Genomic DNA, 16640 nt, shown 5'->3' on the forward strand with positions numbered 1-16640 from the left:
GTGCCCTCTACAACCAGTGCCTCGAGCACACCTTTGCACCATTGTGACCTGCAGGTCAATGAAGTTATGCCTACACAGCAGGCAGAGAGGTACCAGCCGTATCCCAAAGCCCAGCTTTAGACTGCTTTAGATCTGGGTACCACAGTTCAACTGTCAAAACAAACCAACCAAGGCTCCCAATCCCAGGAGGATCCAGGCCAGGACTCGGACCCAAGTACAATCAGCCATTCCCCTTCCACTGCTACCACCTTGTGCTCAGGGAAGGATTTGCCTGTGCTTATTCTGCATTGACATTTGTCTTTGCTGTGTAGGTGTAGGTAGACCAACTGTAGTAACTGACTACACAAATTACAACTCCCCTAAGATACAGTATTTTTTCATTTACGTGGTGTGTGCCCTTAAAAACAAAATTAATAATAGGTTGGCATCAATACCTTCTTCCTACAAGTGGCATAAACCAACTGCTACAGAAATAGATTTGAAGTAAAGCCATTGATAACCCAGTTCTTATGCACATTTGTGTCCCACATTTGGAGGAATCTTACTTTATGGAAATCAGAATTTAATACATTAAATACATTGCAGGATCACCAACTCTGAATACTAAAAAAGAAATCTCAACGCTGTACTTTTCCTTTTTTAAACAAATATTACAAAATTGAATTTTATTGAGTTTCACACAAGATGCACTTATAAAATTGATACAGAATGTCATTCAACAGAAAAAAAATGAAAGCAATTTCAAGCTTTCTTTAGCAACTGCTGAATAATTATGAAGTAAGATACACCAAATTGACAGATAATCTTAATTTCAACGTGTGAACATCTCCAATTAGTATAAAATACATCAAAAATTAAAGAATTTCTAATTTGTCCACAGCACAAGTCCTCTTCTTTTTACTCTCATCCCTGATCAGTAACTACAGATTTTGGCCATTACTCCCACTACTCTTAATGGGAGAGGAGAGGCTGAAAGACTGCAGCAACAAGTTCCCACTGAGCAGACCACATTGCCTGTACTGCAGTTCTCATTACCAAGTCTGCTCACATACATAACAACTCTGTCCAACTGCCTCCGTTTGCTATATCACTGTAGTCCTGCAAGTTTCAGGGATTAGCACATACATTAAACTTTCAAATGTTCATACAGCAAATAAACTTGGGCTTTCCCACTCTGACAAGTTATGAAATTAGCAAAGAGCAAATTGTCTTCATTTGTCCAGCACTGAAGTACTTTTATGATACCTTTCCTTGAAAAGTGAAACTGGTGCTTACTTAAATGTCTGAAAGGCATAGGAAGCTAATGCTGTGTTTTAACAACATATGAAGAATTTATCATTAACTAAGGGGTCTCTTCTGATACAAGACTCCAGCCCAAGTTTTGAGCTCAAATTTAATCCATTCTTGTTCTGAGGATTCAAAACCGTCTTTTGTGAACTCTTTCACAACTGCATCTCACATCAGAAATTAAGATGCACTGTAATGCTTTATAGATCTACTGAAGTTTGACTACAACCAATCAATTAAATTAAGATGCATAATTCTGATTTGATTGTCAGTATTAGCTTTTACAAGCATGTTCTCAGGCAAGTTAATACACAGATGTCATTCTTCTAAGAGTCAAATGCAAAAGGCAGTTCTTTTCTGCTGTATTAATGCCGTACATACAGTTCCAACATGACACTTCTTCGCTGCAGTTAACATTGCTGTTTCTAAACATCAGAAGTGTCCCTTTAAGATCTTTTCCCACAGCAACAAAAAATCCTCAGCTTTTAAAAGTAATTTTCTAAATAATTTGCCTTGCAGGACACACAACACATAAAATGGATATGCTTCATATTTGCCCAGTTAAGCAGAACCTTCATTACTGCGATCTTTCCTTGGTGTTTAGTATTCAGATAAAATACTATGCAGTAAGTCTTTCACTTAAAGGCAAAATTTTATTCTGATTACAAGATTTTCAAGATACATCTTGAAAAGGTTTTTGTTGACAAGAATAACTATCTTGACTTACTGGTTTGTGTATGTGTTATGCACCAATGCTTTATGCGTTTGTCGATATAAGCACAAGTTTTGAATTCTGCTTGCAGATGTTTAATAAAACACGGTAACAGGATAGGCAAGCTTCTGGTCAAGTTGTCATACATTTCCAGGAATATCCTTACACTGGAGGAACCTTCATGAAAAACAGTGTTCTGGAAGCATGGTTTCATAACGCAGAACAGGATTATGTTTTTTTCCAGTCTGTTTTCCAGCAAAGTGATACTGCAGCTCTGCCACCAGGCTAGAGACTCACGATCCACCACATTTTCCAGGAGGCAAGCTAAAGATCACTTACTTGACCTGACCAGATACCAAGCCAAGTTACTTGTAGAAAGAAATTAATATTCTTTTTTGCCATTAATAATTTAAGTTTTTAAATAAATATTTATGTGCCTTTTGGCAACTGTCCATTCTGGTAGCATCTGCTGTCCCAACAGCTCAGTATCCTTAGCACATTGATTTAAAAAAAACAAACCAAACAATCTTAGTCAATTCTGTTTCCACAAATAGTAAACCTGTCTATCTCCAACAAGTCTTTCTTTGCAGACCTGTGTTTTAATTCTGAACTGTCTTGGCTTATATCTTTTTCTTCTCCATCGGGAGTTGTCAGAAATTGATCAGAATTGCTTGTTACAAGTAAAGATGGCGTATTGTCCTTCTGATGCACAGGCTGATTGGTAACGGATGTAGACCCGTTTTCATCTGTGGAAATTCCTGTTGGAACAGAAGACAATTACAAAGATAATCATGAGTTTAACATGGACATATTGATGCAATTTGTAACATCCAGATTCATGCAAAGCTATTCTAAAAAAGTGCACTGCATCAAATCAGCAGAAGCAAGAGAATGCTTTCTGGAAGCTACTACCTCTTATTCGCTTTACTGTAGGAGATTTTCTTTCCTAATTTAGTAAATGGATAGAAAATTAATTCTACAGAAGTTCAAATAATGAGCAAAAGCATAAGCAGCAGAAGTTAGAGTATTTTTCTGGTTTACATGCTCATTTTTTTGGCTTAAGCAAAAAGATTTTTGACAGTTGTGTGAATCACACAAATATTTTCTACTGAAATGAACAAAAAGAATCTCTGTGGCAGGAACTAGATGTGCCTAATCCTCTACATAAGTACAATAAACCTGCCTTCTCTAGGGATGGCTAATAAATGACTCATGCACTGCTACACACTTTATTAGCACTGGCTCTTAAAGCAGTGCTGTTAAAGATGTCTATTTTTATTCTTGCCTCTTATTTCAGTGGGACTGAACACTGGCTTCATTAACCTAAGATATTTGTAAGTAATATCCACATATTGTTTCCATATTTTGTTAAAATTTTTAAAGAATTAAAATGCACAAGCAAATGACAAAGCAATATTTTTTCTTATTTACTATCTCCTTGTAAAGACAGAGGTATTGTTTCTAAAGAAATCTGAAAACATCTGACTGATGTAGAGAGTACGGGAGACCAGCCCAAGAGAACCTTACTTGTCAGAATGGTAGAACTATCCAAATTACTACAAAAATTTATTTCTGTAGAACATCTGTTCACAGTGTACCAACTACTACTTAAAGGTACATGGATTATGCTCTACAGTCTTATGCAAGTTAAGGTAATAAACTTGCACTGAGAAAGGAGACAAGTAATGCTAATTGTAGAACTTGGTTACAAACATAAGTATTTTCTAACTCATCATCAGCTGTCAGCTCACAAATGATTACCAGTAATTAGAACTTTCATCCTTCAAGAGCAAGTTTAAAATTTTATTCTTCAAAATTTTAACTGTTTCTGTGAATGAAATGGAAATCTTCAGAAAATAAATTGACTTAAATTATAAGCTGGCAGAAAGGAGATGAGATTAATTCCCTTACTCTAATTCTAATAAGAGATGGGTTGAGCAACTGTATTGAAAAAAACCTGATGAGTGGGAGATAGAGATTAACTAAGATAGTAGACCCAAGTAGTAATAATGCAAATACACAAAAGCTGTGAAAGGTAAAGTTATTCACATAATTGATTTCTAGTAAATAAAGAACTGCTAAAAAAGTATAAAATCCCAAAATACTGTAAAGTCAAGCCTTTTAATCACCAATGCTCAGAATATTCTAAATAAAATCCGCAAAAGCTTTTTGGTTGCTACTTTTCGATCAAAATCTTTCCATGGGAAGAGGAAATAAACATCTCTGCTACTTCAGTTAAAAACAGTCTTCAGGATTTATATACTGTAAGTTTAAGGCTCAGTATAAAGTAAGTGCAACTTATTAAGTGTCATACCCAACTGTAGTGCTAAAATGTTTAATTAAAACATTATCATCATGATAGTCCTCCAATGAAATGCAAAAGACATTTACACCAATTCATATTACATTCTTTCATCATGAACATAAAACAATTCTATGAATTTAAAGATAAATGCCTGTACCAAGTTCCTGCCTGATGTGATTTGACACAGGTGAGATGTAGAGATTTAGGACTGAAGCTGACAGATTCTTAACTCTCCTACTGCTGGCGAGACACTCTGACGACTAACGAGCACCTTGCATTTCAGGCTGTTCACGTCGCTGGCAAGCAGTAGTGAACACAATAAAAGCCTTACTGTTAGGTTCTCTAGGGCTCTCATTGAGCTTTTCATAGAGGAAGATACAATCCAATTCAGTTGACTGGAACAATGAAGGTTTCTATTTCCTTCTTTAATGTGTCACACAAGTACAATAATGCCACATTTCCATTATATATTAACCGCTAATGCTGACGACCTCTAGGAGAAAACTGCACTGCACAGACTTGAAATAAAGTTAGTAGAGACTTGTTGAAATTCTTATTTGGATTTCATAAAGCTTTTCATTAATTTTTTCATGACAACTACAATTAATTATACCTAATTATACCTATGCCTGAACCTACCATGTTTGACATTCATTTCCGTCAGAAATACATAGATTGCTAACTAAACTTAAGCACTGCCACAGCTGATGTGTAAATATTTACTTATTTGTGCAGTGACAGGGCAGAGGGGTTTGGACTACGTGTTCTGAAAGGTCCCTTCCAACCCCAAACATTCTATAATTATGATTTTCAAACAACAGCCTGCCACTGTTCCCTTGTTTCTATCACCTTTGTTTTTATCCATGTGTAAGGGTGGGATCTTATCAGAGATAGGAGTATTTATTACCAAAAGAAGATGTATGAACTAAAAGCAATAAATTCTATTACATTTACCGACTTATGTTCACAGCTGTGATATGGTACAATTAAGGTCCAGCAAGAGGGTGAATTTGCAGCATTTAATCTGAAAAATTTTTACTGAAAACGAACCAAGGCAATTAACCTTACCTTGGGTAGATTTAAACGTGCTTTGTTGTTTGCCAGCTGTCTTCCCTGGGGTTGCAGTCAGGACAGGATTGAATAATTTCTCCTCCATTTTTGCTTCCTTTACATATTGACATGATTTCCCCAGCAATACAATACTGTTAAGGACTTTGAGAGATATTAGCCTGAAAAAAATTGTTTACATATTTGCATTAGCATATTAAAATAATTGCATATTATTCATACTGCAATTACTTATATGAAAATAATTGCATATAGTTAGTGCTGTCTTAGAAGGATTAGCTAACAAATTAAATCCTTTCAATAGCAAGATCAAAAGGTAATTTCCTTTTCCTCACAATTTATTTCAGATTCAATGCTTAATTTTTTTTCCTCCAGAAAGCATCTAGAGAAAAATACCAAGTTTTATCATTCAACTAAAGGACTACAGGGACAATTAAGCAGCCATTTAAGATAACAAACATTTAAACACAGAAGGAAAAAGGGCCTTCAACAGTCAAACTTAAATGCACTACTCTTAGAACTGTAGCCATAAGTGTGCTCAGCCAAGGATCACTCGTCGACTTTGAACCACAGGACAGCAAATATAGAATAAGGTTGGAAAAGACCTCCAAGATCATTGAGTCCAACCATTAACCCAGCACTGCCAAGTCCAATATCTAGCTTTCACAAATTACAGGCTAATTGTAATAAGTCCTTTTTCACATCACAGAAGTCAGAGCATAAAACTCAACAAATCCAAAGTAGCAGCACTGCATTAACCATCACAGCACAATCCAGCTGGTGGCAGACTCCTTTTCTACTATCACTAATTTGCAGCACAGACTTTGGCAAACTACTGAATCCCTTTTACATCTGTCTTTTCATTTGAAGAACAGGAAGGTCTCATCTACCACCAAGTGCTTTTAGATTTACCACTCAAATAAGCCTTGTAATATCTAAGTTCCATCACTAGCTAACACACGACTCACAGACCAATGTTCACTGCAGTGAGTGAAGGCTCACTGCAGAACGACAAGGAAACAATGATCTATTCTCTGTAGGATGAATGAAACACTCTGTAGGCAAATCAAGCTATGTAACGACAGTGAACCAAATGTAGACTCTAAATTCATTCTCCACTCTCTGAAAAGTCTGTTTATTATGTACATCACTAACAGACTAAAAAGCCAACTTGGAGTGAACATTCACAGATCCATGGAGCAGGTCTAACTGCTTAATCATAAAGTAACCCAACCACACTTCAGCAGCAGCTTCACTCTCTCTCACTGCATTAATGTAATCAGAACTTGTCAGACACAAAAACACTTCTAAGGGAATTTTATGCAATACATTTACTTGTAGAAGAAATTTAGAGAAATGGAGGAATGAGCAGAGCACACCACTTTCAGTACTCTGAAGAAAGTGACATTTTAGTATCCAAGCAACCACAAAGAAAACATAATTTTATAGAAGTTGAAAGCTGTGCTTCTCTACAATTGTATTAGATTATTGGGACAGATTTTACTTCAGAGAGTTGAGAAGCTCTCCATGTTTAATGTTTTAGAGGTGTTTTTCTTACACTTCTTATGTAACATGTTTTTGTTCTGAGAGTAGGTTTTTACAGCATGATTTGTCTCTGATTTAATGAGATCAGAAGTTGAAAAGGCCATAAATCAACACTTTACTGTATCAGTTCCAGCTTCTCCTGGAAAATTATGCAAGTGTTTCTAGCAATTTTCCTTCATTCTATTCTGCCAGCCCACCCCAGGCTCAAATTTCTAACAATAATATAAGTTTGTAGTTGTTCAAAATTCTAGAAAAAGAAAACTCAAGTTTCATATGCTGGGCAAGACTTTAATACTATAACTTACAGTACTACAGTTGTTAATTATCAATATGAAACAAATCACAGGCTCAATCCTTTGCCCAGTTAACTGTTTCAGATTTTATTACGTCATTTCTCACATATCTATGCTATACTAATTTGATGAAAAGCTGAAATTTATGTTCATAACACAAAATACTTGAAAGATCCAAGAGGTAAGTTAGCTCCAAATCTGACTTCATGGCAGAAGTTAAACTCTGTTCTCATTTTTCAACAAGGACAAAATAGACCAAAATGTATTTATTCTTGTGACCTATGCCTTCAAGGAGCAGCATTTAATACTTCATGTTAATCACTTTATTTCTTCCTGCCCTCCATTCTCCAAGCCACAGCAACAGCAAAAAATCCAGGACTGGGCTGCAGAAGTGGAACGGTAGAGGTAGGAAAATATTACATAAGTTGGGAAAAAGGAGAAACCAGTGTGCAGAATGAAAGTGCTGAGCTTGGTATACCAGTTTGAATGGGATGATTAGGGGCTAGTGCTTTCAGTTATATAGAGCTGGCTTTAGGGAGAACACAGGCACAGCATGTAGTATGCTGGGGAAGAAATCAAAGTATGGTGCAAAGGAATGTGGCTGAAATTTTAATATTTGGCCTATATGCAATATCTCAAAGCCCTAGTTGTCTGACACTAAAAAGATGTGTTCCTACACTGATGTGGACTAGACACATCTGATCAAGTGATACTTTTTTTTTGCAGATAAAGGTCAGATTAGAGATAAGAGTCTACCTATTAGTGAAAAATGTGCAGAAATCTTGTTCTTTTCATAAGCTATTGTAAAACAGTAGTCTCCTCTCTTCCCCTATACCTGCAGAACCACTCCCCCAGACCTAGAAGTCTTTCACTTCCCAAGCCTTGCTGCCTTCAATTATAAGCACAACTTGGTAGGACACTGGAAGAGATATTCCCACAATAATGCAGGGCAGGTTCTTTGTAGCAACTTGAATCACTTAATTCTTTATGATTAATTTTAGGATGATTCCAATATGTATCAGTACTGAGAGACAACAAACACTGACAGATTTCCTAGAAACTGGCCATCCTCATGCAGTCTACAGCAAGTGCCTTGAGACAGGCAAACTAGATTGCATTTAAAGTACAACTATGTGTATCTCAGAACTACATACTGACTGGTGAGAAGCTAAAGATAACACAAGTATAAATGGACTGGGCAGCAAAGGGATACTTGCAAAGCATTGGTTTTGGAAAACAAATTGCCACAGGACATTATATTCCTTAACTGAGATTACTTATTAACCTCACCCTTCCCAGACAGGTGAGCCTTGCATTTACTTTTTTTTCAGCAGTTTCCTAACACAAAGTAAACCTTGCATTTAACTACCAGAGAGAAAAATTCACAATCTGTTCAGAGCACTTAAACTGCTTATTTTTGTTGTCTTATTGAATTTTTTCACAGAAAGCTTTATTCCTTAGAACTCAATTTTCCTTTTTACACAGAAGTATGGTGTTTGTCCGTTATAAATTCTCACATGAGCATAAGGGTTTTACATTTATGTTCTACTGAACATAAACTATGTTTACAATGATATCTAGAAGTGTCAACAGAAGCTTCTTTCATATATCTGATCAAATAATGGTGAGTACTTTTCAGTTGTATGCATTTACTTACCCACAGTAGAACAGCACAACACAAACATAAGCTAGGACTCCTTGTACTTTTATTGAGCTTGTTACGACTCTTATGAGCTGTTTTAAGAATAAAAGTTAATCAGTTAAAACTTAGCACACAGTTACAAACAGAACATCATAACAGACATTTCTTATTTGGTAAATTCAAGAAAAAGTAGAAACATTTACATTAACAGAAATTTATTCTAATGTTCTCTGTGGTAGTACCAACTATTCCAGATTTTGGGTTGAACAAGTATTATACTGCTTTGCCAAAACTGGAGTCTGATAACGTTTCCTTCACCACTGACTTTCAAGTAAAATAAGTGAAAAAAGTCTCCAAAACGCAAGGGCTGGAAGGCGAGGTAACAAATTTTGAGGAAAATATCAAGAGATTCTGATGCAGCAAAACAGAATCGGTGTTTTGCACCAAGTGAACCTTATGAATACAAAACTGCTTTGTGGACTAGGCATATGACTCTCAAGTTTCACTAACAAATGATCCTGAAAGCCCAGTTTTATTTCAGTAGTTCACAGCTAGGGTTTCAAGTTAGCAAAGCACTTAATTTTATTTTAAACCTATTAGTCTCCAGCATATCATATCATATGTCAGAACACAAATAACTTGAAAAAAGCATTTCAATTAAATTCTGACAGGATGTACTTTACCTCATTATAAAAGAAATAATGATTAGGATCATAGTTGTTTGTGGTTTTTTTGTGGTGCTTCTTTTTGGGGTTTTGTTGGTTTAGTTCTGATTTGATTTTTTGTTTGTTTTAAATCCTGAGTACAAACCTACATAAAGCCTGTCAACAGTATTTCCCCCATCTCAATGGGAGAACATTATATTTAAGTTAATTCATATTGATACTCTTCCAGGAAAATTGTGAATTAGCATATTTGCTAGCAAAACAAGTACACATTCCCAGCATTATGATAACTACTGCTTATCTACATGTGTGTATAGGGAAAATTAGAGCAGCTATTTACAGAAAACATTCTCCAATAGTTAATTCAAGACAGACAGCATGTGGAACAATGTTCCATTAATGAAGTGATTCATTTTACAGCAGCATGTACAAGTAACAGTCAACTATTTCAGAATGATGTATTCTACAACAGCTCAAAAGCTCAGTGTCCCATATAAAAGAATATTTAGTCATTAAGCATGCCATCACGGGGACAACCACAAGGACTACTATGAAAAACCTAAATAAACTGCTGCACTACTGCTAACCTTCTGGCAACCAGCTGCTTTGACTATTCCAAATGAATGAATAGGATAACTGCCAAAAGTAATATATGTTTAATAAACACAGATGTAGTTTAATTCCACTAGCACAATTCAAATTCTTACAAATTCTACCAAATTAATATATATTCGATTTTCTACAAAAGGCATTCTATGTCCTAAGAACCAGTAATGCATTTCTGAAGTCATAAGTAGTATGTGATAGAGGTTATACTGAATGCTAACTCAACCGTCCAGCATCATTTCAGTTCCTTAACATGATAATTTCATCCTCAAAACATCCAGTCAGCTATCTCAGAGTCTCATAGTCTCAAAAGTGAGATCTTATTGACAGAAGACTGATAGGAAAGATACAACTTACTAAAACAGCAAGTGGAAGAGGAATGAAACCCATTCTTCTGGAAACTGAATCACTATAATCCGTATATGCCTAGGAAAAAAAGAGGAAGAATAATGAACTACTTATGCAAAGGAATGAGCTTATTTTAGCTTGGCACACCCTCTAGATAAGAATAAAGATCTGTTAACAAACACTATACTGGCATAAAGTGTACCTATTCACATTTTGGAATCAAACAGAGATAGCTGTACTCTCAGACAAAAATGTGATACTGCCATGACCAGTCAGATTAGCTTCAGTGCTCTCAATCAAGAGAAACTGGAGTATAATACAAATCCCTTAATCGAGAGCAATTAGGATACTGAATCCAAAGGCACTGTGATATTTTATCTGTACATTATTAGTAGCTTAGAGATCTTTTTGTATTAATTTGACTGATCCTCAAATAGTCTACAGAAAAAACTGTATCAGGGATAAAAGAACAATTATCTGCCACACTAGCAATTTAAACTATTTGACAAACATCTATAATTAGCCTTAAGATAATTGTGTTAAAATAATTTTGAAAATGTGTTTACATTTGAATACTCAAAACAGTTTGCATGACAGCTTGCCTGCAGTACTGAACATCGCACCAGAGGTTAGTGCCTAAATGATACTACCTCACTTCCCACAGAGGATCCTTAGGAAAAGTAATAGAGTAATCAAAACTAAAAAACTTGGGTTTTTTACTATTACCAAATTATTAATAATTAATTTTTTGTAACTAATTTTTTGTAACTGAAGATACCTAACTTCTTTATGAGGTTTAACTACTTCATTCCTCACAACAGCCCTAGAAACATACCCAAGAAAACTACAGAAATTATTGTAATAAAGTTCATTTAACAGTTAAAGCATGTATCTAGAGCGCTGATGAGTGGAACCCTAGCCAGTGAACCCTAAAGAGCCCTCCTCCAGGAAAGGTGTGCTGTAAATAGTCTTCTAAAAAATTGTACTAAATAAAAACACAAGCGGTCTGTGTGTTCTATAAATACCCATGCCATAGCAGAAGCATTCATGGTGCAAACATCCCTATACATCTGTGCACGTTCTCTGTGAAGAAACAGAAAGTCCTAATGAATCCTGTGTTTTAACCCAACACAGTTAAAATACTGTGAAAAGAACAGGAATCTAAAATTATCTCAAGAATATCTGGTTAAGCTTGCTTACTTTTCATGTATCTCAAAAAGGTTATGTTACAATCATCACAAAAAGGCTGTTACAATCATCTGCTTAGTATAAGTGTATTTGTAAGACACTTCTCAACAATATATTAAATAAAGCCTGAACTGACCTAAACAACTGGACAAAAATAATAAAATAAATCAAAAGGAAATATTCGTTCTCTCTTATTAAAAAAAAGCAGAGTAGAATTTCAGCAGTGTAGGAATGTAATAGTACTCTACGTATTTCTTTAGTATTTTTTCCAATATCCCCCCCCAACAACCATGTTAGTTAATACAAGAAAGTTCCTTTTATTTTCAGGCTTACATTTTTCTGTCGGCTGCTAACAAGGTCAAATGCAAGACTGGCTCTGTATTCACTGTAGACCTGGAAAACATCCAGCACATCAGATGTGTGATTAATTTGTTACCACACTTTATAAAAGCAACAAAGCTCTTAATAAAATATTTCCATAGAATATTATAAACTCAAGTTTATAATAAAAAAGTCAAAAGTTTATAAATAAAAAGTCAAAGCCATTTTTTCTGAGGTCTGACTGCACCCTTCAAGAGATGAGCCTCTATTCCGGCAATAAAGCACCTTGCATATATATACAACAAACAAACAACACTATGTGTTAGGAACTGAATGAGGTTTTATAAAGTTAATGAATTTCAGGCTCATCAGAAATACAAAATAAGACAAATCACATTTACTTTTTTTCCCCTCACAGTTCATAATTGGTTTTAAGCTACAGGAAAGCTAGCACTACCATCAAATTAAACAAATGAGAGAGCTTTCTTATGCACCAAGCAAGTGAACCCACAAAAAAAGCAAACTGTATCAGAAGATGAAGGATGAAGTTTTTCATTCTCTTTAAATTTTAACAGTTCTGCAAATTAAGACAGAAAAGTGCCTATTCTAAGGATAAGTGGCAGGACAACTTGCACTGCAAGTGTTAAAAATTCTGGGAAAAGTCTCACCTAGCAACCATAAATCTTTAGAACTTCATACAAAAAGATACAAAGTTTGTTAAATAAACCTTGCAAAATTGCCAGTCACTACCCCCATCCTCCAGCTGTTTCAGCACTCTGAAGCATGCTACATTTTTGGCTATCATGACTTCATTACTGCTCTTTTCCACACTCTCTATATGAAAGTAGGGCACGCATAAATGCCTCTGGCATAAGGGAGCTTATTAAGTGCATCTATTACACTTGTTTCTCTACTGCACAATGCAGTTACTTTAGAGCTGTTGAAAAAGACAGCACTCCACAAGTTTTGATCTCATTTCCTGAAAAGTGGTTTTAATAGTGAAAAGGCACTAACTCACATCTTCACAAATTTATCAAGTGCATCTGAATTCACACAATGTGGAAGACAAATGGCCAATATATCACACTGTAACACACAAGAAGTAACCTCATTTACTGCTTTAAAAGAGGGACTGGATAATATATGCGGCCCAAGAAATTTCAGGAGTGGGAAACTAACATAACCTACTTCATATTAGTGCTCCAGGGACAGTGGAAAAAAATATCTGATTTCAGATTCCACTTTTAACACACATGCAAGAGCACAGTTAAAATAGCCTAACAAGGTCTGTTTTTCCAAAAGCCCGAATTTTAACCTACAAACTATTTTGTTAGGAAATGGTACAAGCTCTGTCTAGACTGCAGAACAAGCAACCTTCCATCAATTTAACTAATGATCACTTCACAAAAGGATCTGCCAGTTATGTGAATTGTAGCTATTATGTGAGCTGTTACACAACACTTGCAATAATTTATGGATCTGGAACTACTAATTTAGAAGCTGAGGTGTTACTTCCCCATTTAAAAGATCCTCAGAAGTATATTGTATCAGGAAATCACCAAGATTTTCCAAATTATATGTTATATATGAAAATAACTATTTTTACATTTTCTGCACTGGAAAAAATTTTAATACTTAAAAAAAAATATTAGGAAAATAAACTACAACTTAAAAGAGCACTCAGCATTCCAAATAGGATACCTACATCTGCTGTGATGTCATTGAATTTTGTTATAAAGGCGTGTTTCACAATATCCACCGCAATTTCTGAAGCAACCACCATGCAAACATCCGGGAATAACACCCAAAGGTGATCTGTAGGTTGGGAAGAAACATGTTAGGCCAGTTAATTAAATGCCAGATACAAAATAAAGATTATAACACTTCTGCTCAACTGCAAAAAATCTTCAAGAGTCTGAGAGTCCATGACTTTACATCACCACTCAGCACATAGTGTGCATCTTCCTTATTCCATCACTGTTCTAGCAACTTATCAGTACTATACAATCTCACCACAGTTAGGATAAGGTTCCAAAGTCTTTACTTTGTAAGGCTTTATCTCTATTAGGAAAAAAAACCTTTGCAAATACTAGATAGTACACGTTCAGTACACATAAGGAATAGGCAGAGTACCTGCAGTTTTTGACACTAAAATTTAGGTAGACTGGTAACATTAAAGCAAAATATACCACATAGATGAGGTTCAAAATTATTAAAGCAATGTTTTAATAAAATAAAAATCAATATTTTACTCAATATTTATTCAATATGGTATTAAAATCCTAAGTATAATCAATATTAAATTAAGAATGGTATTTTTAACATCTTTATCAAATTCCAGCCTCACAAAATAACATTTTCTAGGGAATCTTTCATTCTCTGTGTACCCCAAGGAAAGGAAAGGACAGGGAAGAAATCATTCCAGACACTACGCGAAATATAACTATGCACGTTTATGGTATAATGACATATATTTCTAGCAGAGGATAGAGTCACTCTTAAAAGAATGCCAGAAATAGAAAAATGAGAACCTAAGGTATTTGACAAAATTAAGATTCCTTAATTAAATGTTTTAGTTACCTTTATCTTTCAGATTAAGGAAAGAAGCAAGAGATACAGTTGCTGATTGGACAGAAATTTGTCATGTTTTATTTAATTTTTCTACTAGTTTACTCACCTGGATTCCATGAGAACTGTTCCATATTTCTTAGACATACAATTAGTAGCAGCACGTAATTGGTGAACCTCTCCTTTATGTCTAGAAAAAAAAAAAAAAGCTGTCAACTCCAAAGAAACATTTGCTTGCATACACAGGTATCTACTCATTCTGAGGTTCTATAATTTATTGATTTTTGGGTTAGATAATCTTTTCCACAAATTATTTAACCAGTTGGGAACAACACCACAGACAGGATTTCTGCAGCAGGCTGTGGCCTGGTCTGTCCGATGCTGCCTCACCTCAGGGTTCCAAGCAGCAGAGGGGACTTAAGTCATGACTTACTATCACCTTTTCCAATATGATAATAAAATAATCATCTTTCTCGATAAAATTTGTGCTTTCCTTCTGGGACTCAAAAAGAACCAGCACCTCCTGGTACAAAAATGATGACAATATACCCATCTGTCTTTTCAAGGTATTAGCAAGGTGCATTTCATTTTCTACAGACTGTGGATATCCAAATTGCTATACACTGGATTCAGTAATAGGAAGAAAAAAAGTGTTTCAAGACTATTATGCCTTAGCTAGGAGGTTCCTACCAGTCTTTCACACTGCCACCTTAAAAGGGACCAGCAGGATGTATCAGCAGTTATCAAAACCATAAGTACTGTTTATTCATGGCTAGGTTTCGTGAACGAAGATTTGGGAAAGGCTCTATCCACATTTGTTACAGGCACACTGTTGGCTAAAAAGGCCAATACAAGACAGACATGTCCGATTACAAAAGGCACAGCAGAAAGACCCCTTAGGTGGTATATTCTGCAAGGCACGATTCTTTCTGCGTTGTCTTTTCTCCTCGAGAGTGATCCTGCGTGTGTTCTCAAAAGAAGCAGCAGCGTTATAGATGGTGTGTCTCCAGGTCTCCTGATTTGAGGCCAGAGTAGACCAGTTATGGTGATCAATATGGTCAAGGCTGAGATGTTGCTTCAGGGAGCCCTTGTATCTTTATAAGTACTGTAACACAAAAGAATTCTGACTACACACAAAGAGTCCTATGACTTGCCCTCCCAGACAGGGCAGTCTTTTTTTCTGCTTTGGTGCCCTGTCTCCAGAGATGACGCATACAGCTTGCTTCAGGAAGAAAGCATCACATTTTTTAGCTTACTAAAAAACCACCTGAAATTACTGAAAAACAGGGTAAAACCTAAAGCAATATCACAATTAGCAAGTCCAAAGAAGTCTCTTTAGAAGACAGAGCTATTAGAAAAATCTGTGAAGATACTGTTATTGCTTATTACATCTGTTAATAACCATTACAATGATTTCTTTGTGGGCAAGTCACCTCCAAATCCAAAGGGTTCACTTCATCAAGCACCTCCTATATTCTGTGGGGTTCTAGCTACTGATTTTAGGAAAAACGAAATAGAAATGTTCAGAAGAACACATAAAAATTGATCTGGCCAAAAAAAGAAAAAAAAAAGTGTCAGCTTCCATCATCTCTGACTAAACACAGGTGAATAACAATGCTTGTGGCTGCAGTTGTATAGGGTGTGTATGGCATAATACAGTATAATACCCCTCATTTTAAAATAGAAGTTTCAAAATACTTTTAAGCCTGAAAAAATGGAGCAAAAAGAAAAGAACAAATCCTCCAGAAGAGTGGAACAAAAAGCGCAGGATTCAAGAAGAATGAGATTGCATGTACACACAAAAAAAGACATGTCTTGGGGTACATAAATTCAGCTTTCAGTACAGGCTCAGGAAGGGTCAGAGGAAGCACAAGCTTCCAAAACACAAGAAGTGATGTATTTATGGGGGAGGAAACAAGGAAATTCTTCAGTACAATAAATTTAAAGCTGAAAAAACCAGGACATAGATAATCATAATTTCTCAGTTTCTTGCCAATAACACTCCAGCAACTCAAGTATGTTCTTCTATGCTTCTAAAGTCACAAAATACTGCCCAAATGACCAGAACACAGTATTTTCTGGAAATCTAGTT

The 16640-nt window shown here is 35.5% G+C and overlaps 1 protein-coding gene across 6 annotated transcripts in view; it reads right to left on the reverse strand.

Moving 5' to 3' along the window:
• Nucleotides 1–629: 629 nt before the first annotated feature.
• TAPT1 (transmembrane anterior posterior transformation 1) overlaps nucleotides 630–16640 on the reverse strand; it is a 50081-nt gene continuing 34070 nt past the window's right edge. For all 6 annotated transcript variants that reach the window (XM_029960440.1, XM_018067655.1, XM_018067650.1 and 3 more), the window contains 7 exons: nucleotides 14658–14738; nucleotides 13686–13795; nucleotides 11993–12052; nucleotides 10481–10549; nucleotides 8868–8944; nucleotides 5373–5533; nucleotides 630–2757 (listed from right to left, as the gene is read on the reverse strand). In XM_029960440.1, coding sequence (XP_029816300.1) covers nucleotides 2528–2757; nucleotides 5373–5533; nucleotides 8868–8944; nucleotides 10481–10549; nucleotides 11993–12052; nucleotides 13686–13795; nucleotides 14658–14738 — 788 coding nt within the window. In that variant the 3' untranslated portion in view covers nucleotides 630–2527. The remainder of the gene's footprint in view (nucleotides 2758–5372; nucleotides 5534–8867; nucleotides 8945–10480; nucleotides 10550–11992; nucleotides 12053–13685; nucleotides 13796–14657; nucleotides 14739–16640) is intronic.

The sequence above is a fragment of the Manacus vitellinus genome, unplaced genomic scaffold, assembly GCF_001715985.3.
Source record: "Manacus vitellinus isolate BGI_N305 unplaced genomic scaffold, ASM171598v3 scaffold_0_pilon, whole genome shotgun sequence".
Lineage (NCBI taxonomy): Eukaryota > Metazoa > Chordata > Aves > Passeriformes > Pipridae > Manacus > Manacus vitellinus.